Consider the following 17,172-nt stretch of genomic DNA (forward strand, 5'->3'; position numbering starts at 1 on the left):
CAGGTGACTCTTTGCAGCCACCGGTGCCCTCGCGGCGGTGTCTCCTTCCCCGAGCAGGGGGAGGGGGTCCATCTGCGCCGGTTTGTCACAAAATCAAACAAAGTCGGATACGGGCCGGTTTGTCACAGAATCAAACAAAAGTCGGATACCAATGTGCGTTAGATTGTACAAGGTGCATTTCCTCTGGTCTTGTGCTGTATTTTTAGCAGAGCCTGGTAATGTTTCTGATTTTCTGGGCGTCGTCATAGTACTCCAAATGCCTGAATTCGGCAGATTACAATCGTCAGGGATCGATATGAGATTTCATCAGTAATTCAACCCATGTCAACCCCCCTCTCCCCTTTTCTTCCTGTGTAATAACAAAATCAAAATCAAGGCATCCAAGGCAAAGAAAGGGGGTACGTACCTTCCCCCCCCCCCCCTCAAGAAGGATCCACCCCAGAATCACCGTGACATGACGACACACCCTCCATTTCCATCTTGACATCTCATCACAACCATACCATGACATTTGAACAAGACATCCACACCTTCTACGACGGCAAGCCCCAGCCCCCTTGGGGTGCACAGAGCTGGAAGACGTTCGAGTCAGTCAACCCCGCGACCGGCGAACCCCTCGCCAAGATCTACTCCACCTCGGAAGGCCAGCTCGAACTCGCCATCAAGAGCGCCAACAAAGCGTTTCCCGCATGGTCCGCAACTGCGCCAGTTGAGCGCGCACGCATTCTTCTTAAAGCTGCCGCCATCCTTAGGGACCGCAACGACGCCCTCGCCAAGACCGAGACGCTCGACACGGGCAAGGCATGGTCCGAAACGTCCACAGTCGATATCGTGACTGGAGCAGATGTGCTTGAGTATTATGCGCATTTTGTTGCGTCGGGAGGATTGGACGGCAAGACGACAGTTCTGCGCCCCGGACCATCGGGCGCTTCTATCCATACCTCTTATGACGCTATTGGCGTTTGTGCGGGTATTGGGGCGTGGAATTATCCTATCCAAATCGCCTTGTGGAAGAGTGCAGCATGTCTCGCAGCCGGTAACTGTATGGTATACAAGCCGTCGGAAGTGACCCCGCTACATGCCAACACGCTCGCTGGGATTTTTGTCGAGGCCGGCTTGCCAAAGGGAGTGTTTAATGTCGTTTATGGGGCGGGCGACGTGGGCGCCAAACTCGTCGCACATCCCGGAATTGGCAAGGTGTCGTTTACGGGGCAGGTGTCGACGGGCGCAAAGGTCGCCAGCGCGGCGGTTAGCGAAATGAAGGCCGTGACGATGGAGCTGGGCGGCAAGAGCCCTCTCATCATCCTTCCCGACGCGGACGTGGACGAGGCGGCCGACATAGCTATGATGGCCAACTTTTACAGCTCTGGCCAGGTGTGTACGAACGGCACGCGTGTTTTCGTCCCCGAAACTCTGCTGGAACGCGTCGAGAAAGCTATTGCCGAACGCTGCCACGACGGTATCCGAATGGGTATGCCAATGGACGAGACGACCAACTTTGGACCAGTGGTCAGCAAAGCCCACCAGGACAAGGTCAAGGCATACATTGCCACGGGCAAGGACAAGGACAAGGCGCGTGTAGTGTACGACGGCGCCTCTGCCGCCCAGGCCCAAACACCCACCAGTTCGGGGTATTGGGTCCAGCCAGTCGTCTTCTCCGACTGCAAGGACGACATGACGATTGTGCGTGAGGAAATCTTCGGGCCAGTCATGGCCATCCTCCCCTACTCGACTGCATCGGACGAATGGCTTGAAGACCTAATTGCGCGCGCCAACGACACGCCCATGGGCCTCGCGGCTGGTGTATGTGCCAAAGACATTGGGCGGGCGCAGTACGTTATTCGGAGCTTGCACGCGGGCATTACGTGGATCAACACGTGGGGCGAGAGTCCTGCTGAGATGCCTGTTGGAGGATGGAAGATGTCTGGTCTCGGTGTGGAGAATGGGCATGAGGGAATCATGGCGTACACACGGACCAAGAGCACGCTGGTGCAGCTCGGCACTGGCGCGTGTGCCGGCGTCTTCTCCAAGTTGTAGTGCGTTTGTATGGTAGGGTATAGAGTGTCACCCTCGTCCCGAAACCGACTTGACGACGCGCCACAGGGAGCGGGATATGCATTGTTTCCGTTGGTGACCAGTAGACAGCAGCGGGGGGTTGGGAGGTCCGAAGGTCAAGAGCTAAGCGTGGGTGCCAAGTGCTAGGGCTTGCTGCGGGACAGGAACCAGTCCCTAGATGTGCGTGCAATCAACTTGGGCAAAGATGACAAGTCTAGCAATTTCACAACCAATTCCCCAATGATGATGTGAACATACCCATGTGCAAGATGCATTATCTATAAAAGGACCAAAAGTCAAGGAGCAAGCTAGAAAGCTACAGGGTTACTGTCCGGGTCATGTCCGGGCTATTACAACTAAATCGCAAGGCTCCATGAGCTGGTGGACACGAAGCGGCGTTGTCCACGGAAACGGGAGAAGAAGTTCTTGCCAGCATGGAAATCGTGGCTCTTCTCACGCACACTTCCCTCAGAACGAATATATCCGATAATAGGGAACTTGCGGATCGACGCCCCGCCCCCGCTCCCGAGCAGGACGGTGGATTCGAGCAACCGTCCAGGAGGAGAGTATGGGGTTGGACTCATCCCGCGCAGTCGGGTGACGATGATACGCGCGAGAGCATCTCCTTCGGCGATGGCGGCTTCAGCCGTCTTCCACGACGGCGAATTACACACGTCTCCAATGGCGTAGTAGTGTCCAACAAGGGGCGAGTTGGGGGTACGAGTGCGGACGCGGAAATAAGAGTCGACCGAGACATACCCGTTGGTAGTGAGGGAACCTGGGTCGGCCCAGCGAACTAGGTCAGAATTGGGCCGGTTTCCAGTAGAGTTGAAGACGTAGTCGGCCTCAATTTTTCCACCGGATACCAGTGGAATGGTACGCATGCCTCCGAGAGGACCAGGCATACCGCCCCATTGTCCCGAGCCCTTTGCGGCTTCAAAGTCGACACCGTCCTTGAGCTGTAACTTGATACCGCGGGCACGGAGCTGCGACTCGAGGTCTTTGCGCAACTTGTTTGGCGTACGTGGCGGCACGTACGTGTGTGCAGTGTTACCTCCGCTGTCTGAGGGGTGTAGCAGCCCCACATCCCAGTGAACAATGGTCACGCGCTTGTTCGGGTACGCGTCAGTGATTTCCTGTCGTCAGCGGCGTACTTAGGTAAGGCTTACACCAGCGACTTCGATGCCGACACTCCCTCCACCGACGATGAGGACGCTGTGAGCCGAGGCAATGTCGTCCTGCACTCTCCGGAGGGCGGTGCGCCAGTCGTCAAGCGAGCATCCTGGCATTGGCCTAATCGGCGCAGGACTCTGTGCCCCCGTGGCAAGGATACAGATCTGGAGTCAGCATTGCTAGGGGTTGAAAGATACCTCAAAGTCGACCTCGTCAGCCCCCTCGAACGGCTGTTCGAGCCACACGCTTGTGCGTCGGAGCTTGACCACCCGATTGGGCGCTACCACGCGATGGCGACTACCCGCGGGAAAGATGGTGTCCTGACGCACAGGCGCGGTAAAGTTGGTCATGTCCCAGCCGGGCCGAACGAGGGACCGCACAACGCACGGGTTGTGGTGCACGAAAGCGTTGCGCTCAATCAATAGGATACGATATCCGCTCGGCAGGTGTTGCGCGAGTCCGTTGACGACCGAGTGGCCCGCGACGGACGCTGGGGTTAGCCAATGCGTGATAAGAAATGGACTGTTGGACTCACCGCCAATGACGATAATGTTCTTCCAGCGGGGTCCGGACGAGCTGCTCAAGCTAGGGTCCGTCATGTTGGTGGTGAGCGACGACGACGACATGCCTTTGATGATAGATTGAGATTGTGATGGAGAGTTACAACCCAATCTTAGCAGCTGTCTTTTGGTCTCGAGTGAAGATTAGAAGGGGCGGAGCGCAAAAATGTCACCGCACAGTCCGTGCGGTTTCTGGTCAAGACTCTTTTGTTCTAACCCTGTCTCTGTGCCTGTCTGACAGGCTGCCAGTCCCCGTTCCTCCTTAGTAACCCGGATCTCTTGGCGCATACCTTGAGGGTAACGACAAATCCGAGTTGGGGGTATCTCTTTAGTAGATGGAGTTGAGCGGAAGTAGTAGATGCGCATGAGCGGAACTCATTCAATCCAGATGAAAGTCAACGTAACGTTTAATCAAAAATAAAAGACTGATGCTATTTTACATCAAGCACCAATCTGTCGATCTTTTCACTAGGAAACGGATGAATGGGTAAATTAGGACCCTGAACCAACGATCAAATCTACAACCCGAGGGGTGGAAACCTTCTTTTGACCGCTACGGCTTTGCTAGTGGTTCAGCAGTAGCTGGATTATTAGGACGTAAAATTGGAGTAACAGGAGCACATATCGTTACAACAGGAGCTATCTCCAGCGTGAGAATCAGCGGGCCAGCGGGCCAGCGGGCCAGCGGGCCAGCGGGGTAGCGGGTAACGGGGCGCCTACCGGTCTCCGGGATGAAGGGAATAAATGGAGCGAGCGTAAGGGTTTTGCGGGCGAGCAGTGTCGTGGCGGCACAATGGTGACAAGCTTGTTATCGGGAGACTACGACCGACTTGGTCTTTGTCTTCTTCCATGATCTTCTCAATCCTCACCTCGTCAAGCTGTTCCATGACTTTCTGCAGCTTGAGCTCGTCCTACCGTCACTGCACCAATCCGGATTCCTTGGAGGCTTGGCGTGGCGCCATCCTCGATCGCCAATCCGAAACCCTTCCTGCAGAACTCATCTGTACAAGCCACCGGAACAGCCCATGTATCTTATGCGGGTTATCAACTGAGCTGACGATATCAGTTCAGCGGCTTTTCCACCGTGACTAACGCCACTGGGACTTGACTTGGATCCATGCCATCCATTTACAACCTATCTACCACGTAGGGCCTAGAGCGCGGCCTTGGGTGTCTCCTGCGTCTTGAGTGCCGCCTCGGCAACACGCGCAAGCGCAAGCGCCCGTTCCTCGGTGTGGCGCGGCGTAAGAATCTGCAGGCCAACAGGCATGCCGTCGAGCTGGTCCGCATTGTAATTCTTATACACGGCGCCTTCATCGTCGCACCGCGGCTCGATGGTTTCAGTAACCACGTCGTCCTTAGTCGCGAACGTGACGGGGACAGTGACGCCGACGAAATCGGCGAGATTCCACAGACCCGTGTATCCAAAGTGGCGGAAACGGTTTTTTGGCGCAGCGGGGAATGCGATGCATGGGCTGATGAGGCCGTCGATCGGACGGCCGGTGCCCGAGATTTCCTTGGTGGCGGCCCAGGACTCGAGGAGTTTGCGGAGGTAGGCGTTACGGTCGACTTGAATCTGCCATAGCTGGCCAACGGTTGGTGGGGCGGTCTTGGAGGAATTGTAGCGCTCCTCAAACATGGCCAGATCCTTGCCCCACGGTTCGGGGAATGGTCCACCACGCACCTGCTCGTACATCTTACCGCCGCCGTCACCGGTTAGGCAGCGGAGGAGGGTCTGTTGACCCTCGACGGGGTTGTAGGGCGTCCATTCCACGACCTTGTGACCTGCCGCTTCAAGAGCTGCTTTGAGTTCCAGAAGAGCGCGTTTGACGGGCGGCGTGGGACGCACAGCTCCATCGTCCATCATGATGCCTAGAATCAGTAAAACGTTTGAAAAAAGTCCTTACCGAAACAGAGCTGGCGGGGTAGCGTAAAGTCGTCGCGCCACTCGACGGGGTAACACATCGGGTCGGTCTCCCATGGCTTGGCGGCGACAATAACCTTGGACCACAGCTCGAGCGACGACAGGTCGGCTGACATCGGGCCCTGCACGCCCTTGACAGCCTCCTGGCCCGGCAGGCCCGACTTGCACCCGAGGCTGGGAAAGCGACCGGCCGCTCCCTTGAGCCCATAAATGCCCGTGATGGCGGCAGGCATACGGATCGAGCCGCCAATATCCGATCCCACACCAAGTGGCGATCCGCGCATCGCCAGTAGCGTGCTCTCACCGCCACTGCTGCCGCCCGACCCATAATCGGTGTTGTATGGGTTACCAGTGTGGCCCCAGACATTGTTGTACGTGTCCCCCATCAACATGCCGGTCGGCACGTTGGTCTTGCAGAAGAACACGGCGCCGGCATCACGCAGCGCCGAAACCAACAATGCGTCCTCGGATACAGGCTTATTGCAATGGCTAATGAACCCGACCGTGGCGTCAAACCCTTCAACCCCAATATGGTCCTTGAGCGAGATGGGGAGGCCGTGCATCAACCCCTTGGGCTTGCCGGTGCGCTTGTATTCTTCGTCGATGGTGCGAGCCTGTGCTATGCCCTCGTCGAACATGATCTCCGTCAGGCAGTTGGTGACCTGGTGTGCGATGGCTGCACGCTTACAGAAAGCAGTCGTCACCTCCTCGGAAGTATACTTGCGGCCAACCATGGCGTCGACGAGGTCGACAGCCGGCGTCTCGGTGATCTCGAGTTCGCGCGCGGTGAGGATCCCACAGCTGCGGGGCACGTCCATGACGTTGAGGTTCTTTGCGGGGGCCGAGATGCGCCATGCGGCCGGGATCTTGGCCTCGCGGGTAGCAATCTTGGCCTTGCTAATGTCTTCCCAGTTGGTCATTGTGTGCTGTGTGAACGGGTCGTGGGCTTGCGCCTGATGCGGGGGGTATATGGCTTATATGCTGACATGCTACATTCAGGTTACTGTATCGCCGCCCTGTGTAACCGGTGGGTTGGGGCGTCGGCTACGAGCGCTTCGGACTGACTAGGAGACAAGGCCACAAGGACAGGCGCGGTCCACAGAGTTGGGTGGGCAAGTGACAACATTGAGCTTAACCGGCGCCGGACATGGCCGTGACGGATGTCCCAACATACCTACATCCTTTGCTTCTGCTGAACTGCTGATCTTCCGAACGATACCGAGATGCCGAGCCCGCCATGATGTACACATGACAGAACCACCCGAAGAGTACAGCCAAGCCGACACGCTCCCATGTCAGTCCGACCCCGAACGGCGCGTTGCGTCGCGTCGGGGAATTGGGGGGAGAGGGCGTGAGGGCGTGAGGGCGCTCTCCGAAAGACGTCACTGAGATGATCCATCGTCGCCGTCATTCTCACTGCTGACGTCTCTGGCGTCTGATCTGATCTGATCTGATGGACTGTGCGGCCACACCAGATCTGATACATAATCTAGCCCATCCACTGTCGCTCACTCCAACTTCCACCATGCGTATTCTCCCCCTCTTCCTCCTCGCCACGGTTCTGGCGGCTCCCACACCCCAAGACCGCAGCGAGTCCGTCTTAGCCGGCGCGGGCGTCTTGGTCACCGACTCGACCAACGGAACCCACGTGACGAACAACACCCTCCCGACCGCGGCCCTGACAGGCGTCATCGTCACGGGGTTCAACGTGAGCGGCTGTGAAGCCTTCCTAGGTATCCCATATACTGAGCCGCGCAAGTTTGCTTAACTGAATTAATTGACCACAGCGACGGGTAATCTACAGTACGTTTCCGCCGCCCCGTGCCCAAGAACTACTCGGGCAACTTTGCCGCCGTGATCCCCCCGCCCGCATGTCTGCAGGCCAACCACGGGGAGTTCACGTACGGCGTCAGGGGGTTCAGCGAGGACTGTCTGTTTCTCAACGTCCTTGCGCCACTGGGGTCGGCCGGATCAGAACCATGCATGCCCGTAATGGTATGGATGTGAGTTAAGGTTATATTACTCTGACAGCAGCCACGGCGGAGGATTCATCGAGGGCGATGGAATGACGTTCCTCTCGCCATACCTTGTCCGTCGGAGCGTCGATACGGGCAACCCAGTTGTTCTCGTGACGATTAATTACCGACTGGGGATGATGGGGTTTGGGATGGGGCGGGATATGGCGGAAAACAACGCAGAAAACCTCGGCCTACACGATCAACTCATGGCGTTGGAATGGGTCAAGAGAAATATTGCCGGGTTTGGTGGCGACCCCACTAAAGTCACTGTATTTGGACAGAGCGCAGGTGCGATCAGTATCGCCCAGCATTACCTCAACGAAAGCATCGACCTGTTCCGAGGGGCAATCATGATGAGCGGCCAGGCCAGCTCGACCCCCATGGCACCAACCTCGGATATTTGGGAGGAACCATACAACGTCACGGCGATAGCGGCGGGATGTCTGGCGCCCAACATCACAGCAAAGGGCAATCTCACGACATTCGAGTGTCTGCGCGCCGTGTCGTCTGATACGATCGTGCATGCCACAGCGGTGATGCGGCGCGATCCCAGGTTCGGCCCGTTCGTGTTTACGCCCAGTATCGACGGCGACCTGGTGCCGGACCGTCCCTGGGTTCTTCTCAAGGATGGCCATTTCGCCAAGATACCCTATATCGCGGGTGACACGCGGGACGAGGGGACGTGGATTATACCAACCTCGGTCAATTCGAGCGAACAGATCATGTCCCTCTTCCACCTCTTCTTTCCCATAGACCAGGACCCCGCCATCATCCAACGCATCTTTGACAAATACCCCAACGTTCCCGAAAAGGGAAGCCCCTTCGGCACGGGCAACGAGACGTTTGGCATGAACCCCGCGTAAGTCACTTTTTTTATCTACTCACAAAAGGTTCAAGCAGGGTTCGGCCATCGCTGGCGACATGGTATTCCACTCACGCCGGCGCAAGTTCCTACGCCGCTCAAACGACTACGGCAACAACCAGACGTGGACGTACGAGTTCCGCGGTCCAACCCCCAACATCGACGGGTTCCTTGGCATCCCGCACTCGTCCGACGTACCCTACGTCTTCGGTGTTGCGGTGCCGGAAAACAACTACACCGCCGAAGCCGAGGTGCTGGGCCAGCAGATCATGGACTACTGGTGCGTTCCCTATCTGATCTTGCGCCTGGTTTTTCGTTTTGTTATCTGACGCCAGGATCAACTTTGCCACGTACCTCGACCCCAACGGAGACCCGAACCTGCCGTGTGATCCGCCCTCACCGTATTGGCCTCCCCACGGGGCGACAAAGGACTCGATGCGCTTCGACTCAGCCAACCTCACCGTTGTGCCCGACACGTTCCGCGAGGACCAGATGGCGGTGTTTGACGAGCCAGACGTGGCCGCCGCACTACTGTACAAGCGCCACCAGGTCTGAGCTGATGCTCGTAGCTTTCTACTCTATCAAGCTGGAATGTCAAATGTACATCTCGTTTACAACCCTACAAAACTAAACCTTGACCCCTAGTCCCAGAGAGGCATGTTCTGCGCGGCCCGGATCGCACGGCCTTTCCAGATCAGGAAGCCGCAGACAATCACACCTAGGCCAGCAGTCAGAGCGCCTTGGGTGACGTAGCAAGCGAGCCAACCATGCTTCATACCCCAATTCCACACGAAAAAGGGGCACACAAAGCCCCACAACATGCGGAAGAAGTTGAAGACAGCCATACTGTCCATTCCCTGGGGAAGGTTGCACTCGAGGACGTACTTTTTGTCAGCTTTTCTTTGGGAATGGGAAACTTACAGTCTGGATGAGGCCGGTGATGACGGAGATGGTGAAAAAGTAGAGGCCGCCGCCGATCAGCAGGCCGATCCAGTGCAGTTCCAGCTGGAGGCTCAAGCCGATGATGAGCAGGGCAACAAACATGAAAGGCATGACGGGGAGAGCGGCCCAGAGGCGCTGTTCCGGCTGGCGGGTACTCTGGCGACGCGCGACATATGCGACGGTCTTGTCGCCGAGCAGGCCGCCGAACCAGAATCCCAGCAGGCCACCAATGCCGTAGGCGAGGAACGCACAGCCGAGCGGGACGATGGCGAAGTTGTAAGGCGGGGCAATGAGGGTTTGGGGCGTAACAACTGTGATACCGACAAGCCAACTGAAGGCAAAACCGTAGTAGAACGATGGAACCGTGATGACAAAGTACTTGAGCTTTGTCTTAGTTTTTTTCTATTATTTTGTTACGTACCATAGAAATGGGGCCGAGGCAAATACGCATAAACTCCTTTGGCTGTTTCCATGGGTAGAGTGCGACGCCGACGTGACCGCCCGACGGCGTAGCAGCTTCACGGTGTTCAATGTCCTTGTCCTCCGAGACTGAGGTTGGGGGCGTGCTGTCCTCAACCCACTGTGTCTCGGGGACGAAGAAGAAGAAGAGGATCAACTGTAATCCGCCCAGACCCAGGACGAACCAGAACAGGTTGCGCCATGAGGAGCGTACAATCAGGCCGCAGAAGAATGGGGCGGCGGCTGGAGCGGTGATGATCGCCACGACGTACATACTCATCTTCTGTCCGATCACCGCCGGGGGAAAGATATCGGCAATAGTGCTTGGCGGCACGGTCTGGGAGAAGGCGATGCTGAGACCAGCAAACACGCGCGAAATCGCAAACGTCACATAGTCCTTGCTGAGAGCCTGCCAGATGGCACAGGGGAGGAAGAGGAGCGATCCGAGGAGGTATACCGGCCGGCGACCTAGGGTCTGGGGTTAACTCGTGTTGGGTGGGAGGTTATGTGAGAGTGGGTTGGGTTGGGTGTGGGAGTGGGTTGTGTTGGGTGTTGGGAATCAAGTCTGTTGAGAGGACTGCTGGGGGACTTACCCGCGAGAGAGGGTTCCAGAACAGCGGGCCGACAGCAATACCAAGAAGTGTGTATCCGACAGAGTTGGCAATATCGCCAATACTCGCACCCAAGTCTGCCGCCATGGGCGGAAACGCGACGAGGATGATGGCGGCGACGAACTGGCCGAGAAATCCTGAGAACGAGAGGGTTACCAGAGCTGCAAACTTGCGCCATGGCGACAGCGCGTTGGTCGGATGGTTTTCTGGGAGGTCGGGGTTGCGCTCGCGTTCGCGCTTCGCCTCGCGGTGTGAGAGCTCAGTTTGGGACATGGTTTGGGCTGGGTTGGGCTGGGTTGGGCTGGGCTGGGCTGGGCTGGGCTGGGCTGTGGCTGGGCTGTGGCTGTGGCTGGGGCTGTGGCTCAACATCTTGGCATCTTATATCAATCGCAAATGTGGCGGGTTTCTGTCGAGCAAGTTGGTTTCAGGCCCCGCATTCCGCATTAGTCGCCGTTCCGTCAGTAGTCAGTAGGCGTCCCCGCACCCCCTTGCCTCGCGAGTTTCTCGACTCCACATCTCGTTGCCCTCGCGCGATGTGGGGGCAGTCGGGGCTCCCGGTGGTGCGTCGACCTCGTTGTCGTCGTCACCCCTGTAATGTTTGAGACGGTCCTGGGAGTGCTGACTACAATGCCGACGTGAGTTGGGAATTTACCATATCGGGTCACGGATTCCCAGCGCGGCGAGGTGGCCAGGGACGGAGTCAGGCAACTCGGCAATCGGGCTATTGATCGGAGATTGGAGATTGGGGATCGGGGGTCGGGGATCCCGACCCATCCCAATCACTCCCTGAGGCCGAATAAATCGAACAGTTACTTCCGCACTTCCGCACGACGCCACAACTCAATCCGCCCCTTGTGGCGCCTGTCACCGGTCGGTGGACTCTTCAACTCGTCAACCGAAGCATCTGTGTGGCCGTGTCAAGTTATCGTCAGCCACATTTGTGCAACTACTCGCTTTGAGAATCGAGTACTTGTCATATTTTTCATGCAACATGCATGGGTTAGTTGCCCACTGCCGCGCTCACACCACAAATGTCATGATACAGTTACAACGACTTCGTCTATGTGGCACACGTACAATGTGCCAACTGTCGTGGATCGCCGCGCCACCGCCACCGAGTCCCGTTCTTGCCATCCTCCCCCCAAAGCCCTCCCCGTCCTACTCGCCATGGTCTGCTCGTGCTGCTCCCAACATCTCCTCAACAGTCAACCACATCGCGTCGAGATCCTCGGGCTGAAACAGGGCCATTATCCCCCCAGTCTGCTCGTCCGACAGCGGACAGAACGGCGCTGCAGGAGGCTCGAATACCCCCTCGTCCTCCTCATTCTCAACGTTGCCACCTCCTCTCTCGCTGGACAACAACGAGTCGTGCTTCGCAGGAGAGGCGCCACCTTCCAAGTCGCCGGCCGCATGGACTGTGCGTCCTGCTCCCAACACCTCCTCAACAGTAGCCCACATCGCTTCGAGATCCTCGGGCAGAAACTTAGCCAGAATCGCCTCAGCATCGGGTGCGGCGGGCAGGTCTCGGTCGCTTGCTCCACTCCGGTTTTTCTCGCCTGTCGCCTCGCTGTTGCTGAGTCCGCTCGACTGCCCACCCTCCGCCAAAAGATGGAAGAACGAATTATGGTCAACCCGGGTTACGGCGCCCGAGGCCCCGATGCCAGATGACACGGCAGTGGGGGAGGACACAGAGTTGAGAGGGACCATGTCCGGGGGCATGGGATAGAAGCCGGCGAGGCCGAGAGGCGATGGTGTGCCAGTGGCAACTCGTTTGGAGATGGCTGGCTCCTCTAGCTGTGCCTCGTCGGCCTTGCGCTTGGTAGGCTGGGCGGCGTGTGCGACATGTAGCACCTGGTTACTCGGCTGCGAGAACTGCAGAGAGGGTTGCACGCCTGGAGAGGCCTGCAGCTGAGCGGGCTGGTAGTTGTACGGAGAATTCACGGCCGACTTGAATGGCAACAGGTTAGAAAGTTGCGATACTTGGCCCATTCCGCTGCCAGGCGTGAGGCACCATCCTGGGGTGGTGGCTTGACTCGAGGCCTGGGTCAAGCCACAGACAGTACCGTTGGGCGTGGTGCTTGCGGACGCTGGGAAATGGAATGTCCCTGCTACCAAGGAGACGGCGCTCGGGCCGCGAGTCATGAGCGAGCCAGGGCTGCCAGCGAGACGGGCGCCCTGCTGCGAGGGAATGTGCCCCGCTGTCGACGCCAAGGTTGAGCCTCCCGTCACCGTGCCGTTCGCCGCCTTCCTCGGCCCACACGTGGGCCCCACAACGATCTTGACCTCGTCGAAGAGGCCGGGGCCACGGCCCGGCTCCGACGCCGAAATCAGCATCGGCTGCGAGTCGTGAACACGGCCGGGCGCCGAGCCTGCCGTATGCATCGTCTGCGAGCTGGGACCCTGTACTGGAACGGGAGCAGGACCGGTAGGAGCAGGCCGAGGGCCAGCGATAGCTTGACCCCTCAACTGCTTCGCCAGCGTCATCGTGGCCAGCTCCTTGCAGCGGCTGTCGTCGGCCGGGTCATAATGTGGCGGAAGCATCGCCTGTCGCCACTCGATGATCTTCTTCCGTGCCCAGTCTGCCAAGCGGAGCGTGAGCTGTTCCGTCAGCCCTCGCCTTGAACTTTACTCACGTTCGCCTTGCTGCCGCTCTTGGTCAGGTATCGGTTGCCAAGAATCTCCTTGAGCTCCAATACCACTAGCCCCTCAAGGTGCGTCTCGTCCTGCCATTCTGGGGCCCACCAGATCTCTCCCAGATGATCGTACACGGTGGGAACCGGTGGAGCTTCGGGGCCGTACGGAAGGATTTTGATACGAGTCTGGTACCAATTGTGTCCCTGAGCCTTAAAGTCGCTTACCCAGAGGTCGAATTCCATGACAAGCCTCTGGTGGTATTCGAGCTTGGCATTCTTCTCCTCTGCGCTCGTGGACACCTTGAGCTTCATCCGTGTTTGGAAAATCCTGTCCAAAATTTCGACGATCCGCTTGTTGGCCGTCCGGATGCGCCTCTCAGTCTCTTCCAGCGCCTGGCGCACATCCTCCAGTCTGGCCGGCTGCGCCTGTGCGTACTGCGTGACCTGCGGCGGCGCTTGAGCCAGACCACGCGGGCTGCTGCCTGGCATTGGTGCCCGCTGAGTGGTGTCAATAGGCGGGGGGAAAGCATGTGCCGGGTGGAGGGGGCGGCTGGCGACGGGAGGCGGGTTTGCGTCGGTGACCCCAAGCAGCGGGAGAGTGTTTGGAGGAAGAGGATGAGCTCCCTGCGTGTGTGTGTACACGCAACTTGTGCCTCGGGAGGGGCCAGTATTGCGGATGGAGGAAATCTGGGGCTCCTAAATGTCAGCGCTGTGTTGGATGGGAGCGGATTGACTCACGCGTGGGTGAGGGAAGACGAGCTGGGGCTGTTAAATGTAAGCGCCGTGCTGGATGGGAGCGGATGTTTGACTCACGCATGGGTAAGACTGCTGGTTTGTGTATGGAGGCTGGTTTGTGTATGGGCCCAGGAAATCCCCGTTCTGCAGTTTGCTAGTTGATCTAGGTGGCATGTTTGCGGATGGGAAGGTTTGGGCAGTCAAGACGAGGCGTCTGGGGAGTACCAAGTGTTGGGAAGAGGGGACGTCGTGGAGAAGAGGACTCTACACTATAGGAAGGTACACAAAACACACAAGAGATGTGAGAAGTGAGGAAGAGACTGTTTGGATGAGAAAGAGTGTTTATGAAGAACCGATTCGAGCCCAGTTTAATGGGGTACCAGTTGCCTCCGTCCGCCACAAGCCCTTCATCACCATTGTGGACGGCCTTTGTTCCCCATCATCGGCTTTGACAAGGTTAGCATCACGTGCAGCATAGCCATGTATTCGCCCAGCATCATCGGCCTGTTTCACAACCTCGGGAGGAACATCGGCAGAATTTCGAGTTGGAGTCAACGGTGAACGTAAAGACGTTAGTGCGTGATCCAAACATTCGATTCCCTGGCCCTTATCCCCTCCTCGGATTCTTTGACTTCTTCTTCGCCCTCACTTTGTACTATTCTTCCTGGCTTTCCGTTCTGACCGTGTTTGCTGGGCGGCATACGAGCAGCCCAAGCCACGCTTGGCGTTGGCGCTGGGATATGGCTCCACGCCGCACAATGAGTGGTGGCGAAGACGGCCGTGGTTCCCCCATCCGCACTCCCATCTCGCATCCTTCATCACTGTTTGCATCTCCCAACCTGCCATCCACAGAACTCTTTCGCATACATGTAGTGATGATCATTCAACCCGTCTGTGGCACCTCGTCCGGGAGGACCGGCGAAGTGCCGAAGAGGGAGACGGGGTTCGATCCTCACCGCTGACCATCAGATATGAGTTCTGTGGCTGTGCCAAGCGTAGGTCAGCCTGGATATGAGTCCTTGGATCAGATAACGACATTCGCTCTGCTCGTTCCGCTCTCCGTCGCGATGAGGTAAAGAGTGTCGCTTGTAAGCATTAGAAGGCCGTTGAGCCGCAGTCCCATCATCTGTCTTGCACGGATGCGGTCGCGAAGCGCTATAACAGCACGTACACGAGGCACGCAGTGTATCCTGGGCAGGGCTGCGTACCTTGAGTGTGGCCTCGAGGATCTACGCCACCGAAATCTAATCTTAGTGAGAGTAACGGTTGCCTCGCCTCGCTCGTCTTGGTAGTCTCTACACTGAATATGAGAACAAACGCCTCACTGTCCCTGAATACGCCGTGTCTCACATGACTCACGTACTCACGAGGTACAGCTGACCCGCACGTGCGCGCCAAGAGATTGCATTCGACTACTCGTCCTCGCTTCTCCTGTCCTGTCATTTAGTTGACCTCAAGACCGACCGCTCGAGTTTGCACTGTGGCGGGTAGGGTAAGCAAAGTCATTCCTTCAAGTGTCAGGCAGCGCGATTAACCCTCCACACGAGCGCTCCGTATTGTTCCCCAAACCGTAGTCCATCTCGTCATCTCAACCTCTGCAGGTCACGCAGTCGGTTTGGCGTAGATGGATGCAGAGTAGACAAGACATAAGCGATGGAGCGATGTCAAGGTCGATCTTGTTCTGTAATGTAGTGACGACAGTCAGCGGGAGTAAATTGAGTGGTCGATTGTTTTGGCGTTTTCCCCGCGGGGTAGCGCCACTAACAAACCATCTTCGGCTCCTCATCACTCCAACCATCCTCATCATCACTGCGCCTTGTCGGCAACAGCTATCAACAATGACCCACCAGTATCCTGGAAACGGGCGCGCACCGCCCTCTCCGAACCCCGTGAACCCACCTGCGCGCCCTCAACTCCCTCAACCCCCTCCATCACACTTTCAGCGACCACCCTCTTCCTCCATCGCATCCAATCCTCAGCACGTGTATTTTCCTGTCGCGCACCCCACCCCGCTCTCCCCGACTCCTCTTTCACCTACGTGGTTTCGTGGGCCTCCACCACTCCCTCCGCGCCCCGTCAGCACCGGACCTAGTGGGCAAAGCTCTTTCGCGCCGCCAGAGAACTCAACTTGGCCAGCGTTCAATGTCGCCGCGCAACAGGTTACTCCTTCGCCGCGACCATTGGTCCAGATAATAGGACCTACGCCGCCACCTCGGCAACCCCAGACATCGTATCCTACGCCGCCACCTCGGCAACCCCAGACATCGTATCCTCCTCCGCTGCCACCAAGATCACCGAGGGTCGGACAGGGGTCGTACCCACCCTACTCTGAAGCAGCTCCTCAACACACATCTCACTCGCCATCCGCGTCTCAAACCCCGTCTCCGACTCTGCAGCATAATACAATCTTTAATAATGCAATTTCCGAGTCTCCCGGTCTTCAGCAAGGCGCCTTCTCGCCCATGCACACAGTAACACCTCCCACACAACATTCGGCTGCGTTCTCAACTGGTTACCTACCAACACGTCCTCAACCAATCCCTCTCCTCCCAGAACACACAGAGCCTCACACATCTCCTCCACAGATCGCCAGGCCGCTTGCTTCACCGCCAGGTCGTGGATCGATATCATCTCACGCATTGCCCACGCCACAGTCACCTCCACACCATCCGCCTCCAACCTCACCTCCGCGCACGATACATACCTCTCCACGCCAGACGAGGAGCTCATTGCCAAACGAGAATGCGAATTACTTTCCGGCGACCCCAATCTCGCCTGTAAACGGCACGTTCGCTGGCTCGTCTTCGGGCTTTGGCGCTGGCCCTTCGCGGTCGGGACCGAGTCAATTTGCGGCGAACCCAGGACCCGCGTCCTCTACCAGTCCGTCAGCAACACCATCCGCCACCCAGCCAATAGCCGCAGCAGGACCAAGGTCGGCAGCGGCCTCCTCAACCACCGCGACGTCCCCGAGATCCCCATCACATGCGGCCTCCTCGTCATCACATGGGCGAGTAGTTCCACTTGTGGAAGACTACAAGCATGCTTTCCTACCTGAGGAGACATCTCCGAAGCCCCGACCTCTACCACGTATCCCTACGCCTCAGGATGCACAAAACTCTACGGATCAACGGCGATCATCGACAACATCTCCGCGGCCGGCAGGTGTCGAACCCCAGGTTCGGGAGAGGCAGGGGCGATTG

The 17,172-nt window shown here is 57.7% G+C and overlaps 6 protein-coding genes across 6 annotated transcripts; 2 read left to right on the forward strand and 4 right to left on the reverse strand.

The window, feature by feature from the left end:
• Positions 1-504: 504 nt before the first annotated feature.
• On the forward strand, positions 505-2,037 carry CcaverHIS019_0607050 (uncharacterized protein; the record flags this gene model as incomplete). Its single annotated transcript, XM_060603192.1, has 1 exon — positions 505-2,037. The coding sequence occupies one exon, from the start codon at positions 505-507 to the stop codon at positions 2,035-2,037; it is 1,533 nt and encodes a 510-aa protein (XP_060459511.1).
• A 374-nt stretch (positions 2,038-2,411) lies between these two features.
• On the reverse strand, positions 2,412-3,827 carry CcaverHIS019_0607060 (uncharacterized protein; the record flags this gene model as incomplete). Its single annotated transcript, XM_060603193.1, has 4 exons — positions 2,412-3,191; positions 3,225-3,392; positions 3,426-3,718; positions 3,764-3,827. 4 exons carry the CDS (start codon positions 3,825-3,827, stop codon positions 2,412-2,414), a joined length of 1,305 nt encoding a protein of 434 aa, XP_060459512.1.
• A 1,114-nt stretch (positions 3,828-4,941) lies between these two features.
• On the reverse strand, positions 4,942-6,632 carry CcaverHIS019_0607070 (uncharacterized protein; the record flags this gene model as incomplete). The annotated part of the gene is made up of 2 exons (XM_060603194.1): positions 4,942-5,660; positions 5,696-6,632. 2 exons carry the CDS (start codon positions 6,630-6,632, stop codon positions 4,942-4,944), a joined length of 1,656 nt encoding a protein of 551 aa, XP_060459513.1.
• A 605-nt stretch (positions 6,633-7,237) lies between these two features.
• CcaverHIS019_0607080 (uncharacterized protein) lies at positions 7,238-9,147 on the forward strand (the record flags this gene model as incomplete). The annotated part of the gene is made up of 5 exons (XM_060603195.1): positions 7,238-7,445; positions 7,517-7,715; positions 7,747-8,589; positions 8,621-8,872; positions 8,928-9,147. The coding sequence occupies 5 exons, from the start codon at positions 7,238-7,240 to the stop codon at positions 9,145-9,147; spliced, it is 1,722 nt and encodes a 573-aa protein (XP_060459514.1).
• An 86-nt stretch (positions 9,148-9,233) lies between these two features.
• Positions 9,234-10,877, reverse strand: CcaverHIS019_0607090 (uncharacterized protein; the record flags this gene model as incomplete). The annotated part of the gene is made up of 4 exons (XM_060603196.1): positions 9,234-9,476; positions 9,514-9,918; positions 9,956-10,468; positions 10,587-10,877. 4 exons carry the CDS (start codon positions 10,875-10,877, stop codon positions 9,234-9,236), a joined length of 1,452 nt encoding a protein of 483 aa, XP_060459515.1.
• Positions 10,878-11,762: 885 nt separating this feature from the next.
• On the reverse strand, positions 11,763-14,146 carry CcaverHIS019_0607100 (uncharacterized protein; the record flags this gene model as incomplete). Its single annotated transcript, XM_060603197.1, has 4 exons — positions 11,763-13,202; positions 13,238-13,933; positions 13,976-14,002; positions 14,051-14,146. 4 exons carry the CDS (start codon positions 14,144-14,146, stop codon positions 11,763-11,765), a joined length of 2,259 nt encoding a protein of 752 aa, XP_060459516.1.
• Positions 14,147-17,172: the final 3,026 nt, after the last annotated feature.

This window comes from Cutaneotrichosporon cavernicola (genome assembly GCF_030864355.1).
Source record: "Cutaneotrichosporon cavernicola HIS019 DNA, chromosome: 6".
Lineage (NCBI taxonomy): Eukaryota > Fungi > Basidiomycota > Tremellomycetes > Trichosporonales > Trichosporonaceae > Cutaneotrichosporon > Cutaneotrichosporon cavernicola.